The following is a 15,764-nucleotide window of genomic DNA, read 5'->3' on the forward strand; positions in this document are numbered from 1 at the left end:
AGATGGCCACATTGACTGTAAAGAGTCTCCGTGTGTTTACTTCAACCTTCTGTTTGAATAGACAAGCAGTAGGGACTAGAGAAAACATTAAGTTGTGCCTTTCTGGCATAAAATGTCTAGTTTGCTGCCTCATCATACACCACTTACTATGTAATTTTCAGAAGTTGTTATTTTCAGGGAATACTTAAGTGAGTGAAAGCCTTGGGAAATGCAATCCTTAGCATTGTAAAATGAGAAGTAAGCACTTTTTCATTCTCTAAATTTACAATTGATGCCTGAGTTCTCCTTTTTTCTCATTCAGCCATTTAGCTAACTATCAAATTTATTTCTACTACAAGGATTTTTTCCCCCTGGACTATTGCACTATATTCTATACTGGCTGCTTTATTTATTTTTTTAAATTTTATTTATATACTTGAGAGGCAGAATTAGAGTCTTCCATCTGCTGGTTCACTGCCCAAATGGGCGCAGTGGTCAGAGCTGGGCCAATCAGGAGCCAGGAGCTTCTTCTGGGTCTCCCACACAGGTGCAGGGACCCAACCACTTGGATCATCTTCTGCTGTTTTCCCAGGCCATCAGCAGGGAGCTAAATCAGAGGTGGAGCAACCAGGACTCCAACTATTGCCTGTATGGGATGCTGCCATCACAGACAGATGCTTCACCTACTACACCACAGCTCTGGACCCTGGTTGCTCCACTTCGTTTTCTACACTGCTTTGGAACTATCTTACTAGAGTTGTACTGGCCTATATGATAGCCTTTACCCATATGTAACTATTTACATTTAAATTTGTTTATTTACTTTAAAGATTTACTTATTTGGCAGAGTGATAGAGAGGGAAAGACAGTGAGAAAGAGGGAGGGATTTACTTATTTGACAGAGTGACAGAGAGGGAAGAACAGTGAGAAAGAGGGAGGGAGATCTTCCATCCACTGGTTCACTTCCCAAGTGGCCACAAACAGCTAGACTGAAGCCAGGAGCCAGAATCTCCATCCAGGTCTCCCACCCAGGTGGTGGGGGCCCAAGCAGTTGGGCCGACTTCTGCTGTTTTCCTAGGTGTATTAGCAGGGAGCTGTGTCAAAAGTGGAGCAACTGGACCATGAACCAGAATTCTAATACAGGGTATAACATTGCAGGTGGCATCTTAACCTGCTACAATGCCAGTCTCTTACATTTAGATTAATTAAAAATTAAAAATGAGTATTTAATTACATTCGGCACATTTCCTTTTTTTTCTTTTCTTTTCTTTTTCTTTTTCTTTCTTTTTTTTTTCTTTTTTTTTTTTTTGACAGAGTGGACAGAGAGAGAGACAGAGAGAAAGGTCTTCCCTTGCCATTGGTTCACCCACCAATGGCCGCCGCGGACGGCGCGCTGCGGCCGGCGCACCGCGCTGATCCGATGGCAGGAGCCAGGTACTTATCCTGGTCTCCCATGGGGTGCAGGGCCCAAGGACTTGGGCCATCCTCCACTGCACTCCCTGGCCACAGCAGAGAGCTGGCCTGGGAGAGGGGCAACCAGGACAGAATCCGGCACCCCGACCAGGACTAGAACCCGGTGTGCTGGCGCCGCAAGGCGGAGGATTAGCCTAGTGAGCCGCGGCACCGGCCCGGCACATTTCTTAATACTCAGAATCCACTTGTGGCTAGTTGCTACTAAATTAAGCAACACAGGTAACAGAACTTTTTTTTTTGCAAGAAAGTGAGATGAAGGAAGGGACAGATCTTCCATCCTTTGGTTTGCTCCCCAGGTGGCTGCAATGGCCAGGACTGGACCAAGCTGAAATCAGGATCCAAGAGCTACATTCTGGTCTCACATGTGGGTGGGTGGGTGGGGGGCCCCAAATACTTGGGCTGTCTTCCACTGCTTTCCCAGGCCCATTAGCAGGGAGCTGGATTAGAAGTAGAGCAACTGGGAAACGAACCAAAGCCCATAAGGGATGCCTGTGTTGCAGGCAGTGGCTCAACCAGCTGCGCCACAATGCTGGCCAGTAAAAAATTAACATAATACCTAGGGAAACTGTATTAGATAGCATTGTTTTGTATCATAAATTAGTTTACTTGCTCTTGTAACTAAAAATTATTTTCATGGTTCCAAGGCCCTACAGAAATCTCTGACATTTCTATCTTTTTTTTTTTGACAGGCAGAGTGGACAGTGAGAGAGAGAGACAGAGAGAAAGGTCTTCCTTTTGCCGTTGGTTCACCCTCCAATGGCCACCGCGGCCGACGCACTGCACTGATCCGTTGGCAGGAGCCAGGTACTTATCCTGGTCTCCCATGGGGTGCAGGGACCCAAGCACTTGGGCCATCCTCCACTGCACTCCCAGGCCACAGCAGAGAGCTGGCCTGGAAGAGGGGCAACCGGGGCAGAATCTGGCGCCCCGACTGGAACTAGAACCCGGTGTGCCGGCGCTGCAAGGTGGAGGATTAGCCTATTGAGCTGTGGCGCTGGCCTGACATTTCTATCTTATTTATCTTTACATAATTCTTTTTTTTTTTTTAAGATTTATTTTATTTATTTGAAAGAGTTAGAGAGGTCGAGCCAGAGAGAGAGGTCTTCTGTCTGCTGGTTCACTACCCAAATGACCACAATGGCCAGATTAGAGTTGATCCGAAGCTAGGAGCCAGAAGCTTCTTCTGGGTCTCCCACGTGGGTTCAGGGGCCCAAGGACTTGAACCATTTTCTGCTGCTTTCCCAGGCCATAGCAGAGAGCTGGTTTGGAAGTGGAGCAGCCAGGTCTCGAACCGGCTCATTTGGGATGCCAGCCGGGGCTGCAGGCCGGGGCTTTAACCTGCTGTGCCACAGCACCAGCCCTAATTCTTATACCCTTCATTCTGTTCTTTGTGACACATTTTCCCCCTTTATTAGGGCCTTTGCAGTTGGCATTCTTCACGTGGCTGTCTTACCAACATTTTAAGTCCCAACTTTGATATTACATCCTCAGAAGAATTCTCTCTATGCTAAGCACTTCATTTTGGAAGCTTTTGGGGTCGACGTTGTTGCATAGCAGGTGAAGCTTCCACCTGCAGTGCTGGCATCCTGTATCAGAGCACCAGTTGGAGTCCCAGCTGCTTGACATCAATTTAGGAGTGAACCAGTGGATGGAAGATTGATCTCTCTCTCTGTCTCTCCATCTCTCCCCATTTCTCCCTGTCTCTTCTCTCTGTAACTCTTTCAGATAAAATAAAAATCCTAAAATAAAAAAAATAAAATTCATTCAACTCACCATTCTAGAGTAGCCTGGCAAATTATTATATTCATTTCCACTTTAAACTAGAATTTGGTTTTCTAAAAGATACTGCACGATTTTGGATTAACCAAAATATATTATTTTGTTTAAGGGTTTTGTTATTTCCTAAAAGCAGTTAACTCTACAATGAGTGTTGAGCAGAAACATGCTGATATTGTATGGTATGCACCACCTTATTGATAAGTTCTTGTTATTTTGAAGTTATTCTGTTTTTTTCTGACTGTTTAAAGGAGTGCTAGAGAATAGAAGATTATTTGAATTGTTCTCATTTTGGGTTGTTGATCAGTTAGCTTTTTACTCCTGAAAACTGCTTCCTAACCTGTCCATACTTTTTTTTAGTGGCTTTTTATAATTCTGTTCCCTCTCAGGCTAAGCATTTTCAGAAAATTCTGTTGACCTGGTATGTGGACACAGTATTCTCGCTAGCATTGTTATAGATACATAAGGATTTGTCTAGTCCTCACACTATCCTTCTATCTTATATAGTCTGTGTAAATGTTCTGATCTAAAGCGCTTTACTGTTCCTATATATCATTAAAAAGCATCTTTCTGTGGTTATTTTGTGGAAAGAACTGGATATTTTCTACCATAGGGGATAGAGGTCATCAAAGAAATTGCTGACTCTAGTGCTGTTTTTAGTGAACTTAGTCTTGTTGGAAAGATGAACAACAATAAGCTGTTAGGAATCATCATGAATTCACTGGTAATTGCTCAAGTGTTACACAGATGATTTAAAAATAAGAACAAGGGCTAGTATGTGGTACTATGGGTTAAGCTGTGATGCCAGCATCCCATATTATAGTGCATATTCAGGTCCTAGCTGGGCTGCTTCTGACCCAACTTCCCGCTAATGCACCATCCATGTGAGGAGACCAGGGTAGAGTTCCTGGCTCCTGTCTTCACCCTGGCCCAGCACCAGCTGTTGAAGCCATTTGGGGATCTCCTTCTCCCCCTCCCCCTCCCTGTCCCCATCCCCTCCCCTCCCCTCCTTCCCCTCTCCCTCCCCTCCTCCATCTCCCCCTCTCCCCCTCTCCCGCTCTCTCCCTCTCCCTCTCCCTCTTCCTCTCCCTCTCCCCTTTTTCTGTGTTAGTCTGCCTTTCAAATGAATAGATCTTTTTTATTCCTTTTTTAAAAAAAGGAAATTATGGATGGTAGTGTTCTGTATAATTTTCTTCATGATTTTCCAAATTGCTTATGCTGAAACCATGTTACTTTTGGATTTGGAACCCAAGGAGTAAGTGTTCTTTTTTTTAAAGGTAGCACATGCTGAGTACACAAAGTATGTGAAAGTACTTAAGAAGATAGGGAGTCAGTATTGTATGAGCTTAACTTAGTCATGGAAGGTCTGCTGAGAAGACCGTGTGCTGTACTAACTTTTGGGCATTGGTCTGATCTAGTTGCCTTGAGTCATATGGGACTATGTGGTGAACTGAAAGAGATTATTAGGTCTGCCCTACTAAAAATACCAACCATAAAGGATTGTACTTGTGTTTTTACAGGTTGCTTCATGTGCGAAATGGAAACTGCAAATACCATTTAGGTGAAGAAACATTTAAGTTAGCTCAGACATATATGGATAAACTATCAAAACATGGCCAACAAGCAAACAAAGCTGCACTCTATGGAGAGCTGTGTGCACTTCTATTTGCAAAAAGCCATTATGATGAGGTAAGTGTTTTGAGGCACATTTCATTGTGATCAGCACCTATAAAATAGGATAAATCAGTCTTCCCCAGTATGTCTTAGAGATCTCATTTTCATTTTCAAGTGTTAGGTTTACACTTTTGTAAAGGAATATTTAAAATTAGAAGGAGTATTTGTGCGGTGGACTTTAAATATGTACATTTACAATTTTAGGACCTTTTTTGTTCTTATATTAATTTGACTTAGTGTCTCTCTGCCTAAATTGTTTTGGTGGGCATCTTCTTTTAAATGAACCTTCATAGATGCTTTTGATTGGATATGTAGCTCCAAATCAACTCTCCTAATTTAAGGTGTTCATTTCGATGCAAAGCTAGATTTTATTTTTTTACTTCTGAATTTGAAAGAGAGAGATAGCACACTCCCATTTGTTGGTTCACTCCCCAAATTCCAGCAGCAATCTAGGCTGAGCCAAAATTGGGGTCTCCCATATGTGTGATAGTAACTGAATTACTTGAGTTATCTCTGCCTAGGATCTGCATTAGTTGGAAGGTGGAGTTAGGAGCTGGAGCCAATATCAAATGCAAATACTGTGATGTGGGATGAGGATGTCTTAACTGCTAGGGTAAACACCTGCCCTGGGAAGCTAGATTTTATTTCATTGCTTTGCTCCCTACCTTATGAGGAATACAGCTTCATTTCTGGCCTTTTTTTTTTAATCGATAAATTAATGCTTAGGTGCTAATAAATACATACTTTATATATGCTTAACTCCTTTGGTGGTTATTGTGTTTATAAAAGGATATTGTAATTATTTTACTTATGTATTTTTTTTTATTTTATTTATTTGAGAGGTAGAGTTATAGACAGTAGAGGGAGAGACAAAGGTCTTCCTTCCGTTGGTTCACTCCCCAAATGGCCCCAACAGCTGGAGCTGCACCGATCCGAAGCCTGGAGCCAAGTTTTCTTCCTAGTCTCCCATGTGGGTGCAGGGGCCCAAGCATTTGGGCCGTCTTCTACTGCTTTCCCAGGCCGAAGCAGGGAGCTGGAATGGAAGTGGAACAGCCGGAACTTGAACCGCCACCCATATGGGATGCCAGCACCGCAGGCAGAGGATTAATCTACTGTGCCACGGCACCGGCAGCTGTAGTTATTTTATGCTGTCAAACAGCTGCCATTTTGCTTTCATATTTTAAAATAATCCATATCTTGATTTTGTCCTGTCCACATATATGTGTACACACAAACACACACATCATATATATATATCATACATACATATACTGTGTTTAAATGAAAATTATTAGGGCCAATGCTGTGGTTCAATGGGTTAAAGCCTTGGTGTGCAATGCTGGCATCCCATTTGGGCACAGGTTTGAGTCCCGGCTACTCCACTCCAATCCAGCTCCCTGCTAATGTGCCTGGGAAAGCAGCAGAGGATGATTCAAGTCTCTGGGCCGCTGCACCCAGGTGGGAGACCCGGATGAAGCTCTTTGCTCCTGGCTTCAGCTTGTCTCAGTGCTGACTATTGAGGCCATTTGGGAAGTGAACCAGCAGATAGAAGACCTCTCTCTGTCTCTCCTTCTTTCTGTCTCTAACTCTGGCTTTCAAATAACTAAAATCTTTTAAAAAAATCTTCACTAGAACTAAAGTCTGAAAATTATAGAATAATTGTGATGTTTGTGTAACTCTGATGGTAGCATCATCTTGCTTTCAATATCTACCACAAGAATGCATTGGCTGGCGCCATGGCTCAATAGGCTAATCCTTTGCCTGCAGCGCTGGCACACCGGGTTCTAGTCCCGGTTGGGGTGCCGGATTCTGTCCCGGTTGCCCCTCTTCCAGTACCAGCTCTCTGCTGTGGCCCAGGAGTGCAGTGGAGGATGGCCCAGGTCCTTGGGCCTTGCACCCAGGTGGGAGACCAGGAGAAGCACCTGGCTCCTGCCTTCGGATCAGCGTGGTGCGCTGGCCGCAGCATACCAGCTGAAGCAGCCATTGTGGGGTGAACCAACAGAAAAGGAAGACCTTTTTCCCTGTCCACTCTGCCTGTCCAAAAAAAAAAAAAAAAAAAAAAGAATATGTCATGCGTCAAGGAGAAGGTGTTTGGCCTAACGGTTCAAGTGCAGGTTAACCCATGTCCCACATTAGAGTGCCTGAATTTGATATCCAGCTGTGGTTCCTGACTCCTGCTTTCTGTTGATGTATGCTGTGGGAGACAGCAGGCATGGCTTACATACATGGAATCCCTGGATTGAGTTCCTAGTTCTTGGCTTCAGCTCAGCCCCATTCAGGCTATTGAAGGCATTTGGGGAATGAACTAGGAATTTCAAATTCACTCTTGTCTATCTCAGTCTCTCTGCCTCTCAAAGAAATAAATTAAAAAAAAATAAAAGATTTTATAAATGCTGCTTGGAATAAAATAAAAGGGAGGAGTGGGCTTTGCATCGCAGCAGGTCAAATTGCTTCTTGGGAGGTCTATATCGTATCCCGCATCACAGTACTGGTTCCAGTCCCAGCTTCTCTGCTACCTATCCAGCTTCCTGTTAATGCATCCTGAGAAGCAGTGTATTATGGCTCAAGTACTTGGAACATTGTACACAAAGGGCAACAAAACAGAATGGATTCAGCAGATACAGGAAAAATAACCATAAACGGATGGATGTTTGGTGTGGTAGTTAAGGTACCACTTGGGATACTGACATCCCGTGTCAAGTATTTGAAAGCTTTTAGGAAAGATTCCCAACTGTTTTGTTAACTACTGTTAGTTTGATTTATTGCACCTCTGTGTATTCTGTAACTGCCTTTCTCTTTAGGCATACAAGTGGTGTATTGAGGCCATGAAAGAAATCACAGCAGGCTTACCAGTCAAAGTTGTGGTAGATGTTTTAAGACAAGCATCTAAGGTAAATAATTTATTAAATGAATTATAGGACTTATCAGGCTATAAATTTGTTTTAATTTACCTGTTGCCTTATATATTAGTTACTTGATACTATACAGACAAGTCTATTTGCAAATTTTTTGAGCCAAGTTTTAGAAAACTCTTTTCTAACTTATGTTTTAAAGACTAATTTTCCTTTACCAAGAAAGCCTCTGAAATAATTTGTATTGGTAATTTTTTCAGATTGCTAAAGTACACATCACAGTAGTTGGTGATACTCTGGCTTGAATTTATTTTTGCTTTTCTTAAACCTTTATAGCAACCTGAGCTCCATATGTGACTGAAGTCCAAATTTTATGGACTTCAGTCACTTTTCTCTTAAAGGGTAGCCTCACGTTAGTATTAGTATTACAGTCTCAAGTCAGCTTTCTGCTGTATTGACTCTCTGGGCAATTCAGATTTGATTTCTCTCTTGTTTCTTACTCTGAAAGTAAGTGCGTTAACTCTTTGAAATTGTTATGTAGTATTTCAAAACTGCTGCTTCGGGATACCAAGACCTTAAAGCATTAATGTACTTTTCAACATACACTCTTTCTACACAGAAGTTTTGAATTTCTACCCAGAAGTTTCATTTTGGTTAGTTTTACTTACGGAAATTGAGTTAAAACAAAGATTCCAAAACTGTGGATATAGAAGAGTCTGCTATTTCTTTGAAATTTATTGACTCAGTCATTATCAACAGCACTATAAAAGGGATATTAGAATGTTTTAAATTCAAGACATTGAAAATTAATGCAAGTTTATATTTATATATGCAAATCATTTATACTTTGTAGAGTTACTAGTTATCCTCATGGTTCAAATATTTTAGGAATTAAAAAATTGTGTAATATTTCAAAATTATAAAATGAAGACTACAAAAGATAATTGTAATCTACTCCAGAACTTAGATATGAGTACCTTAAAAAATATTCTGGTGGGGTTGGTGCTGTGGCGGAGCAGGAAAGCCACTGCCTGCAGTGCCGGCATCCTATATGGACGCCAGAGTGAGTCTCAGCGGCTCCACTTTCGATCCAGCTCTCTGCTATGGCCTGGGAAAGCAGCAAATAAATAAAAAAATCTTTAATTTAAAACAGAAGGGTTTGGGGTTGGTGCTGTGGTGTAGTAGGCTAAGCCTCCACCTATTGCGCTAGCATCCCATATGAACACTGATTCCTGTCCTGGCTGCTCTACTTCTGATCCAACTCTCTGCTTATGGCCTGGGAGAGCAGTGGAAGATGGCCCAGTGCTTGGGCCCCTGAAACTGCATAGAAGACCTAGAAGAAGCTCCTGGCTCTTGGCTTCAGGTCAGCCCAGCTCTGTGAACTAGTGGATGGAAGACCTTACTCTCTGTGACTATGTCTCTCAAATAAAAAATAAATAAAATCTTTTAAAAACATAGATAGGATTATACACCTACAATTTGTAAGATACTTTATTGTAACAAATTTACACGGGGAATAAGTGTCAAAATTTCAAATTTTATGATTTTCCCGAATTGTATATATATCTGTAATAGAATTCTGGACTACTTGGCAGAAAATAAATTGTAAATAGAACCCTTGTATTTTCTGTTTGAAGATTTTTTTTCTTATTGACTATTTTTTTAAAAGATTTTATTTATTCACTTTAGAGGTAGAGTTACAAATGGTGAGAGGGAGAGACAGAGAGAAAGGTCTTCCTTCCATTGGTTCACTCCCCAAATAGCCGCAATAGCCGGAGTTGCACCGGTCTGAAGCCAGGACCCCTGCAGGTGCAGGGGCCCAAGCACTTGGGCCATCTTCCACTGCTTTCCCAGGCCATAGCAGAGAGCTGGATTGGAAGAGGAGCAGCTGGGACTAGAACCGGTGCCCATATAGGATGCTGGCGCTGAAGGCAGAGGATTAACCTACTGCGCCACTGCGCCGGCCCCTCTTATTGACTATTATAGTCAGTAGTATATAAGTTATACTTACTGTAGCACACTAATGAACTAATTAATAATTAATAATGAGTTAATTAATAATTTTTCACTTTGTCTTTAGGCTTGTGTAGTAAAACGTGAATTTAAGAAGGCAGAACAGCTAATTAAACATGCAGTATATCTAGCACGGTAGGTGATTGTTATTAAAAATGGCTTTTTAGTTGTCTCTCTGTTGTATACCTTAATAATTTTGTATCTTTTTATAGGGATCATTTTGGGTCCAAACACCCAAAATATTCTGATACACTGCTAGATTATGGATTCTACTTACTCAATGTAGATAATATCTGTCAGTCTGTTGCAATTTATCAGGTATGTTAATGATTACCTCTTTTGTTTTCTTTCAATTTAAATTGACTTGCTGATGTGTATTTATTTGGAGAATATAAACTGGTCCCTAAAAATAACTGAGTTCCCTCCTCTCCCCAGGGCATATCAGTATTTTACCAAGTTTTATCTAGAATGCCTAAAAGTTAATATTGTAGGGATTAAAGAGAATCAGGAAAGGAAATGGACTGTGGCCTGTATTTGGGAACACTTTCCATTTTTCATTTGCCCAGGTGATGGCTTGTTTTGTTGATTTAGCAGGTGTCACTGTATTCCATTGCTCTAGACAAGGGATCCTTGGTTTTGTGGTTTAATTTTGAAGAGAGACATAGAGAAAAAACAGTGGTATGATTCCCAAGATGTAGAAGTTATGATTATTATTAAATCACTGCCTTTCACTTCAGATTCCATCTTGGAATATCAGGCCTTCTGGGTAACTTTGGAACTGGTTCTATAGAATATGTATTTAAGTTTTTAGGATGCTTATTTTAACTAGGTGGTGTTTTCTAAAGGCTTACAGTATTGTCATATTTTTATGATTCTTTCAGGCAGCTCTTGACATTCGACAGTCAGTATTTGGTGGCAAAAATATCCATGTAGCAACAGCTCATGAAGACTTGGCTTATTCTTCCTATGTTCACCAGTATAGTTCTGGAAAATTTGACAATGCACTGTAAGTTCCACAGTCGTCTTTTCTGTGAAGGGTTAACAACTTTTTTGTCTTTTCCCTGATATAGTAGTACTTAATATGCCTTATGAATTGAAGTTGTCTTTCTGGAACATTAATAGAATGTATAAAAAAATCTTTTAGGCCGGCGCCGTGGCTCAATAGGCTAATCCTCCACCTAGTGGCGCCGGCACACCGGGTTCTAGTCCCGGTCGGGGCGCCGGATTCTGTCCCGGTTGCCTCTCTTCCAGGCCAGCTCTCTGCTGTGGCCAGGGAGTGCAGTGAAGGATGGCCCAAGTACTTGGGTCCTGCACCCCATGGGAGACCAGGAGAAATACCTGGCTCCTGCCTTCGGATCAGTGCGGTGCGCCGGCCGCAGCGCGCCAGCCGTAGCAGCCATTGGAGGGTGAACCAACGGCAAAAGGAAGACCTTTCTCTCTGTCTCTCTCACTGTCCACTGTGCCTGTCAAAAAAAAAAATTTTTTTTTAAATAAGAAGTAGAGTAAGAGAGAGAGTGCCAGCATGGGTGTCCACATCTGCTAGTTCACCCCCCAAATGTCCACCATACCCATAGGACTGAAGCCACGGGCCTGGGTCTGACTCCAGGTCTTCTGCATGAGTGGCAGGAACCCGACTACTTTAACTATCGTTGCCTCCCAATCTCTCTGTTAAATGGAAGCTGGAGTCAGGAGCCTGGAATCCAACCAAGACACTCCAGTGTGGGATGCATGCATCCTAACCTAAACACGTGCATCCTAACCACTAGGCCACTCACCCTTAAAATGTTTTTGAATTTATAAAAAATCATGCCAAATGTGTAGGTCTTTCATTTAGACTTTACTTGATTTAATATTGAGACTTGCATATTATCATATAGTGTGACTTCTAAGTATTTTCTTTAATCAGAACAGAGAAATACTTGTGTCTGTGTGTCTCTGTGTATATATATGTGCATGTCATCTTTTTTTTTTCAATGCAAAACTGAGCTTTTAAGAAGGGAAATCCTCAAGGGCTAGTAATGCATGCTGGAATCCAAAGGGTTAGGCACGAACCATGGTGTAATTGTTCTCTGTGATGGGAAAGCTGCCAAGTTTCAGTAGCCTTGATTGAACAACAGCCATGAGTTTAAGAGACATTTATGCTGTGCTTGAAGAAAGAAATGGACCTCATAGGAGAATTTATAACTACAGACCTGTTTTTCAGTTGATTTTCATAGATGCAGGAACCTCCAAACTGAGAACAAATACTAAAAGGAACTTTGAGGCAGCTAGTTCTCCTGAGATGCCTTGTGGAGAAAAATGGAAAACTCTGGGAAATAATTTGTCATCAACCGAAACCATACATAGATCTCATAGATATAGCTCTAGCTAAAATAAATTCACCATCAAAAATTGCAAAATAGAGATGAGCATGTGACCTAGCAGTTACACCTGCATCCCATATTGCAGTGCTTGGGTTCAAACCGCTTCTGACTCCTGACTCCAGCTTCCTGCTGATGTAGACCCTGGAGGCAGCAGAGATGGTCAAGTAACTGGTCCCAGTTTTTGAGGGCATTTGGGAAATGAACCACTGGATGAGAGTGCTATTGCTCACTTGCTGTCTGTTTCTCTGCCATTCAAGTATGTAAATATAAAAATTTTTTTAATTGCTTAAGAAAACATTTGCATTATGAGTGAGAGAACAGGATTAGAACCCTAAGAACTTTAGTTACCAAATTTTTCTTAGTAGTACCATAAAGTACATATTCTTGAATGATTAAAGCCATAAAATGGGCTGGCATACCTTTGCCTGTAGGCAAAATAAAGTGGAACATTGTCATGTTCTTTTATTTGTGTATATCTTACGGCTGCTTTCATGATCCAACAGCAGAGTTATACACTATAGCCCTTTACAAGAAAGCTTGTAGACGCTGATATAAAAGAAGGAATCAGTAATATTTTGGAGGGACAATAAAAAAGACAGATTCTAAAACAAAACCACTAGTATGTGCTACAATACAGATGAACCTTGAAAACTTGTGATGTGTAAGAAGCCAGTTAAGAAGGATCATATATTGTATGATTTCATTTATTTGAAATGTCTTGGGGGCCAGCACTGTGGCTTAGCGGATAAAGCCACCCCCTGCAGTGTTGGCATCCCATATGGATGCCAGTTCAAGTCCCAGCTGCTCCACTTCCAATCCAGCTCTCTGCTGTGGCCTGGGAAAGCAGTAGAAGATGGTCCACATCTTGGGCCCCTACACCCGCATGGGAGTCCCAGAAGCAGCTCCTGGTTTTGGATCAGCACAGCTCCAGTTGTTGTAGCCATTTGGGGAGGGAACCAGCAGATGGAAGATTTCTCTCTCTCTCTTTCTCTCTCTCTCTCTCTCTCTCTCTTTTTTCTTTCTTTCTTTCTCTTTCCCTCTGCCTCTCTGTAACTCTGCCTTTCAAATAAATAAATAAATTTAAAAAAAAAATTAAATTTCTTGTTTAGGAAAATCTGTAGAGACAGAAAGTAAATTGATTTTACATAGGCTGGGGAGTTGTGGGGAAATAGGGAGTAACTGCCAGTGAGCATGTTTCTTTTGGGGGAGAATAATTGATTATGTCATGGTGAGCTAGTTATTCATACAACTCTGAATATACTAGAAATTGTTGAGTTATAATAATTTAAATGATAAATTTTGTGCTATTTGAATTATATCTTAATAAGAAGAGCTGTTAAGATAAATAAAACAAGAGGCCAGTATTGTGGTATAGTGGGTAAGGCCACTGCCTTTGACTCCAGCATCCCATATGGGCACTGGTTCATATCCCGGCTGTTGCATATCCAATCCTGCTCCCTACTAATGGCCTGAGAAAGGCAGCAGAGGACATTCGAAGTGTTGGGCCTCTGCTGCCCACATCGGAGACCCAGATGGAGCTCCTGACTTTGGCCTGGCACAGCCCTGGACGTTGAGGCCATCTGGGGACTGAACCAGTGGATGGAAGATCTCTGTCTGTCTCTGTATCTCTCTGTCTTTCTCTGTAACTTTGACTTTCAAATAAATAAATAAATCTTTATCCCCCCCCCCAAAAAAAAAAAAAAAAAGAAAACCAAGTGGTTAATATGCTGCTTGGGACACCTACGTCCCATACAGGGTATGCCTGCCTTTACGTCCAGGCCACCTTTTTGCTAATGTACACTTTCAGAGGCAGCCGGTGATGGCTCACGTATCTAGGTCACCACCCACCCATGTGGAAGTTCCAGAATGAGTTTCTGACTCTTGGCTTTTGCCTAACCTGGTGTTGGCTGTTGCTGTCATTTTGGGGAGTGAATCAGTGGATAGAAGATGTCTCCCTCTCTTTATCTCTGCCTTTCAAGTAAATTGAAAAATAAAATTTTTTTCAAGTAAAACATAAAGTGAATAACTAAATTATTGACATTAAAATTCAGTGAAACTTAAATGGCAAATTACTTAAAACCAAAGAGAGAATTAGCAAATTGAGAGACAGATTTGAGAAAATGGTGATTACCTGGAGGATGGGGCTGGGAGGCTGGGAGTTGTTTGAAAGAAACTGGCAGGGGCTGGTGCAATGGCACAGTAAGTTAATCCTCTGCCTGTGGCACTGGCATCCCATATGAGCGTTAGTTCTAGTCCCAGCTGCTTCACTTCCAATCCAGCTCTCTGCTGTGGCCTGGGAAAGCAGTAGAAGATGGCCCAAGTCCTTGGTCCCCTGCACCCACGTGGGAGACTAGGAAGAAGGCGCCTGGCTCCTGGCCTTGAATCAGCATAGCTCCAGTTATTGTGGCTATTTGGGGAGTGAACCAACGGAAGGAAGACCTTTCTCTTTGTCTCTCCCTCTACTGTCTATAACTCTACCTCTCAAATAATCTTAAAAAAAAGAAAAAAAGAAACTGGCAGACAAAACAGATAATTTACTTTGTATTTGGTGGAGTTGGTCATAAACAATCAAGTGTGTAAGATGAGAATACTGCTATGAATAAAAAAGTAGGCATTGTGGTGTAGTGTATTAAGCTGCCACCAGTAATGCTGGCATCCCATAGGACCCCCAGTTTGAATCATTTGAGTCCTGGCTGCTCCACTTCTGATCCAGCTCCCTGCTAATGGCCTGGGAAAGCAGTGGAAGATGGCTCAAGTATTTGGGCCCCTGCCACTGATGGAGGAGACCTAAATGAAGCTCGTGGTTCCTAGCTTCTGCTTGGTCTGACCGTGTGGCCACTTGGGGAGTGAACCATTGGAAGGAAGATCTCTCTCTCTCTCTCTCTCTCTCTCTCTCTCTCTCTCTGTTTCTCTCTGTGTGTGTATGTAACTTTGACTTTCAGATAAACAAATCTTAAAACGTTAAAAAAGTAAGCAGCGGGGCCGGTGCCACGGCTCAATAGGCTAATCCTCCACCTAGCGGCGCCGGCGGCCATTGGAGGGTGAACCAACGGCAAAAGGAAGACCTTTCTCTCTGTCTGTCTCTCTCTCTCACTGTCCACTCTGTCTGTCAAAAAAAAAAACAAAACCAGAGGCCAGCGCCACGGCTCACTAGGCTAATCCTCTGCCTGTGGCGCCCGCACCCTGGGTTCTAGTCCCAGTTGGGACAACAGATTCTGTCCCGGTTGCTCCTCTTTCAGGCCAGCTCTCTGCTGTGGCCCGGGAAGGCAGTGGAGGATGGCCCAAGTACTTGGGCCCTGCACCCACATGGGAGACCAGGAGAAGCACCTGGCTCCTGGCTTCGGATCAGTGCAGTGCTGGCTGTGGCAGCCCTTTGGGGGATGAACCAACGGAAGGAAGACCTTTCTCTGTCTCTCTCTCACTGTCTAACTCTTCCTTTCCCCTCCCTAAAAAAAAAAAGTAAGTAGCATCATTTAGGTGAAGAGTTCTCAGAATGATGGTAGGTTTTTTAGGGACTTCTATATTGTCTCTCGTGGGAAGGCCTGTTCAGTGGGAGTAGGTCATGTAGATATTCGGGGATAGCACATGGCAAAGATGCATTTCACATATTCAGGAAACACCTGGCCTATGTGAC

At 42.4% G+C, this 15,764-nt stretch overlaps 1 protein-coding gene across 1 annotated transcript in view; it reads left to right on the forward strand.

Moving 5' to 3' along the window:
• APPBP2 (amyloid beta precursor protein binding protein 2) overlaps positions 1-15,764 on the forward strand; it is a 74,256-nt gene that overhangs the window by 48,490 nt on the left and 10,002 nt on the right. The window contains exons 5-9 of the mRNA XM_008271184.5: positions 4,749-4,917; positions 7,704-7,793; positions 9,835-9,902; positions 9,980-10,085; positions 10,649-10,773. Coding sequence (XP_008269406.1) covers positions 4,749-4,917; positions 7,704-7,793; positions 9,835-9,902; positions 9,980-10,085; positions 10,649-10,773 — 558 coding nt within the window. The remainder of the gene's footprint in view (positions 1-4,748; positions 4,918-7,703; positions 7,794-9,834; positions 9,903-9,979; positions 10,086-10,648; positions 10,774-15,764) is intronic.

The sequence above is a fragment of the Oryctolagus cuniculus genome, chromosome 17 (genome assembly GCF_051225735.1).
Source record: "Oryctolagus cuniculus isolate XC-2025 breed Fujian yellow rabbit chromosome 17, ASM5122573v1, whole genome shotgun sequence".
NCBI classification, from domain to species: Eukaryota; Metazoa; Chordata; class Mammalia; order Lagomorpha; family Leporidae; genus Oryctolagus; species Oryctolagus cuniculus.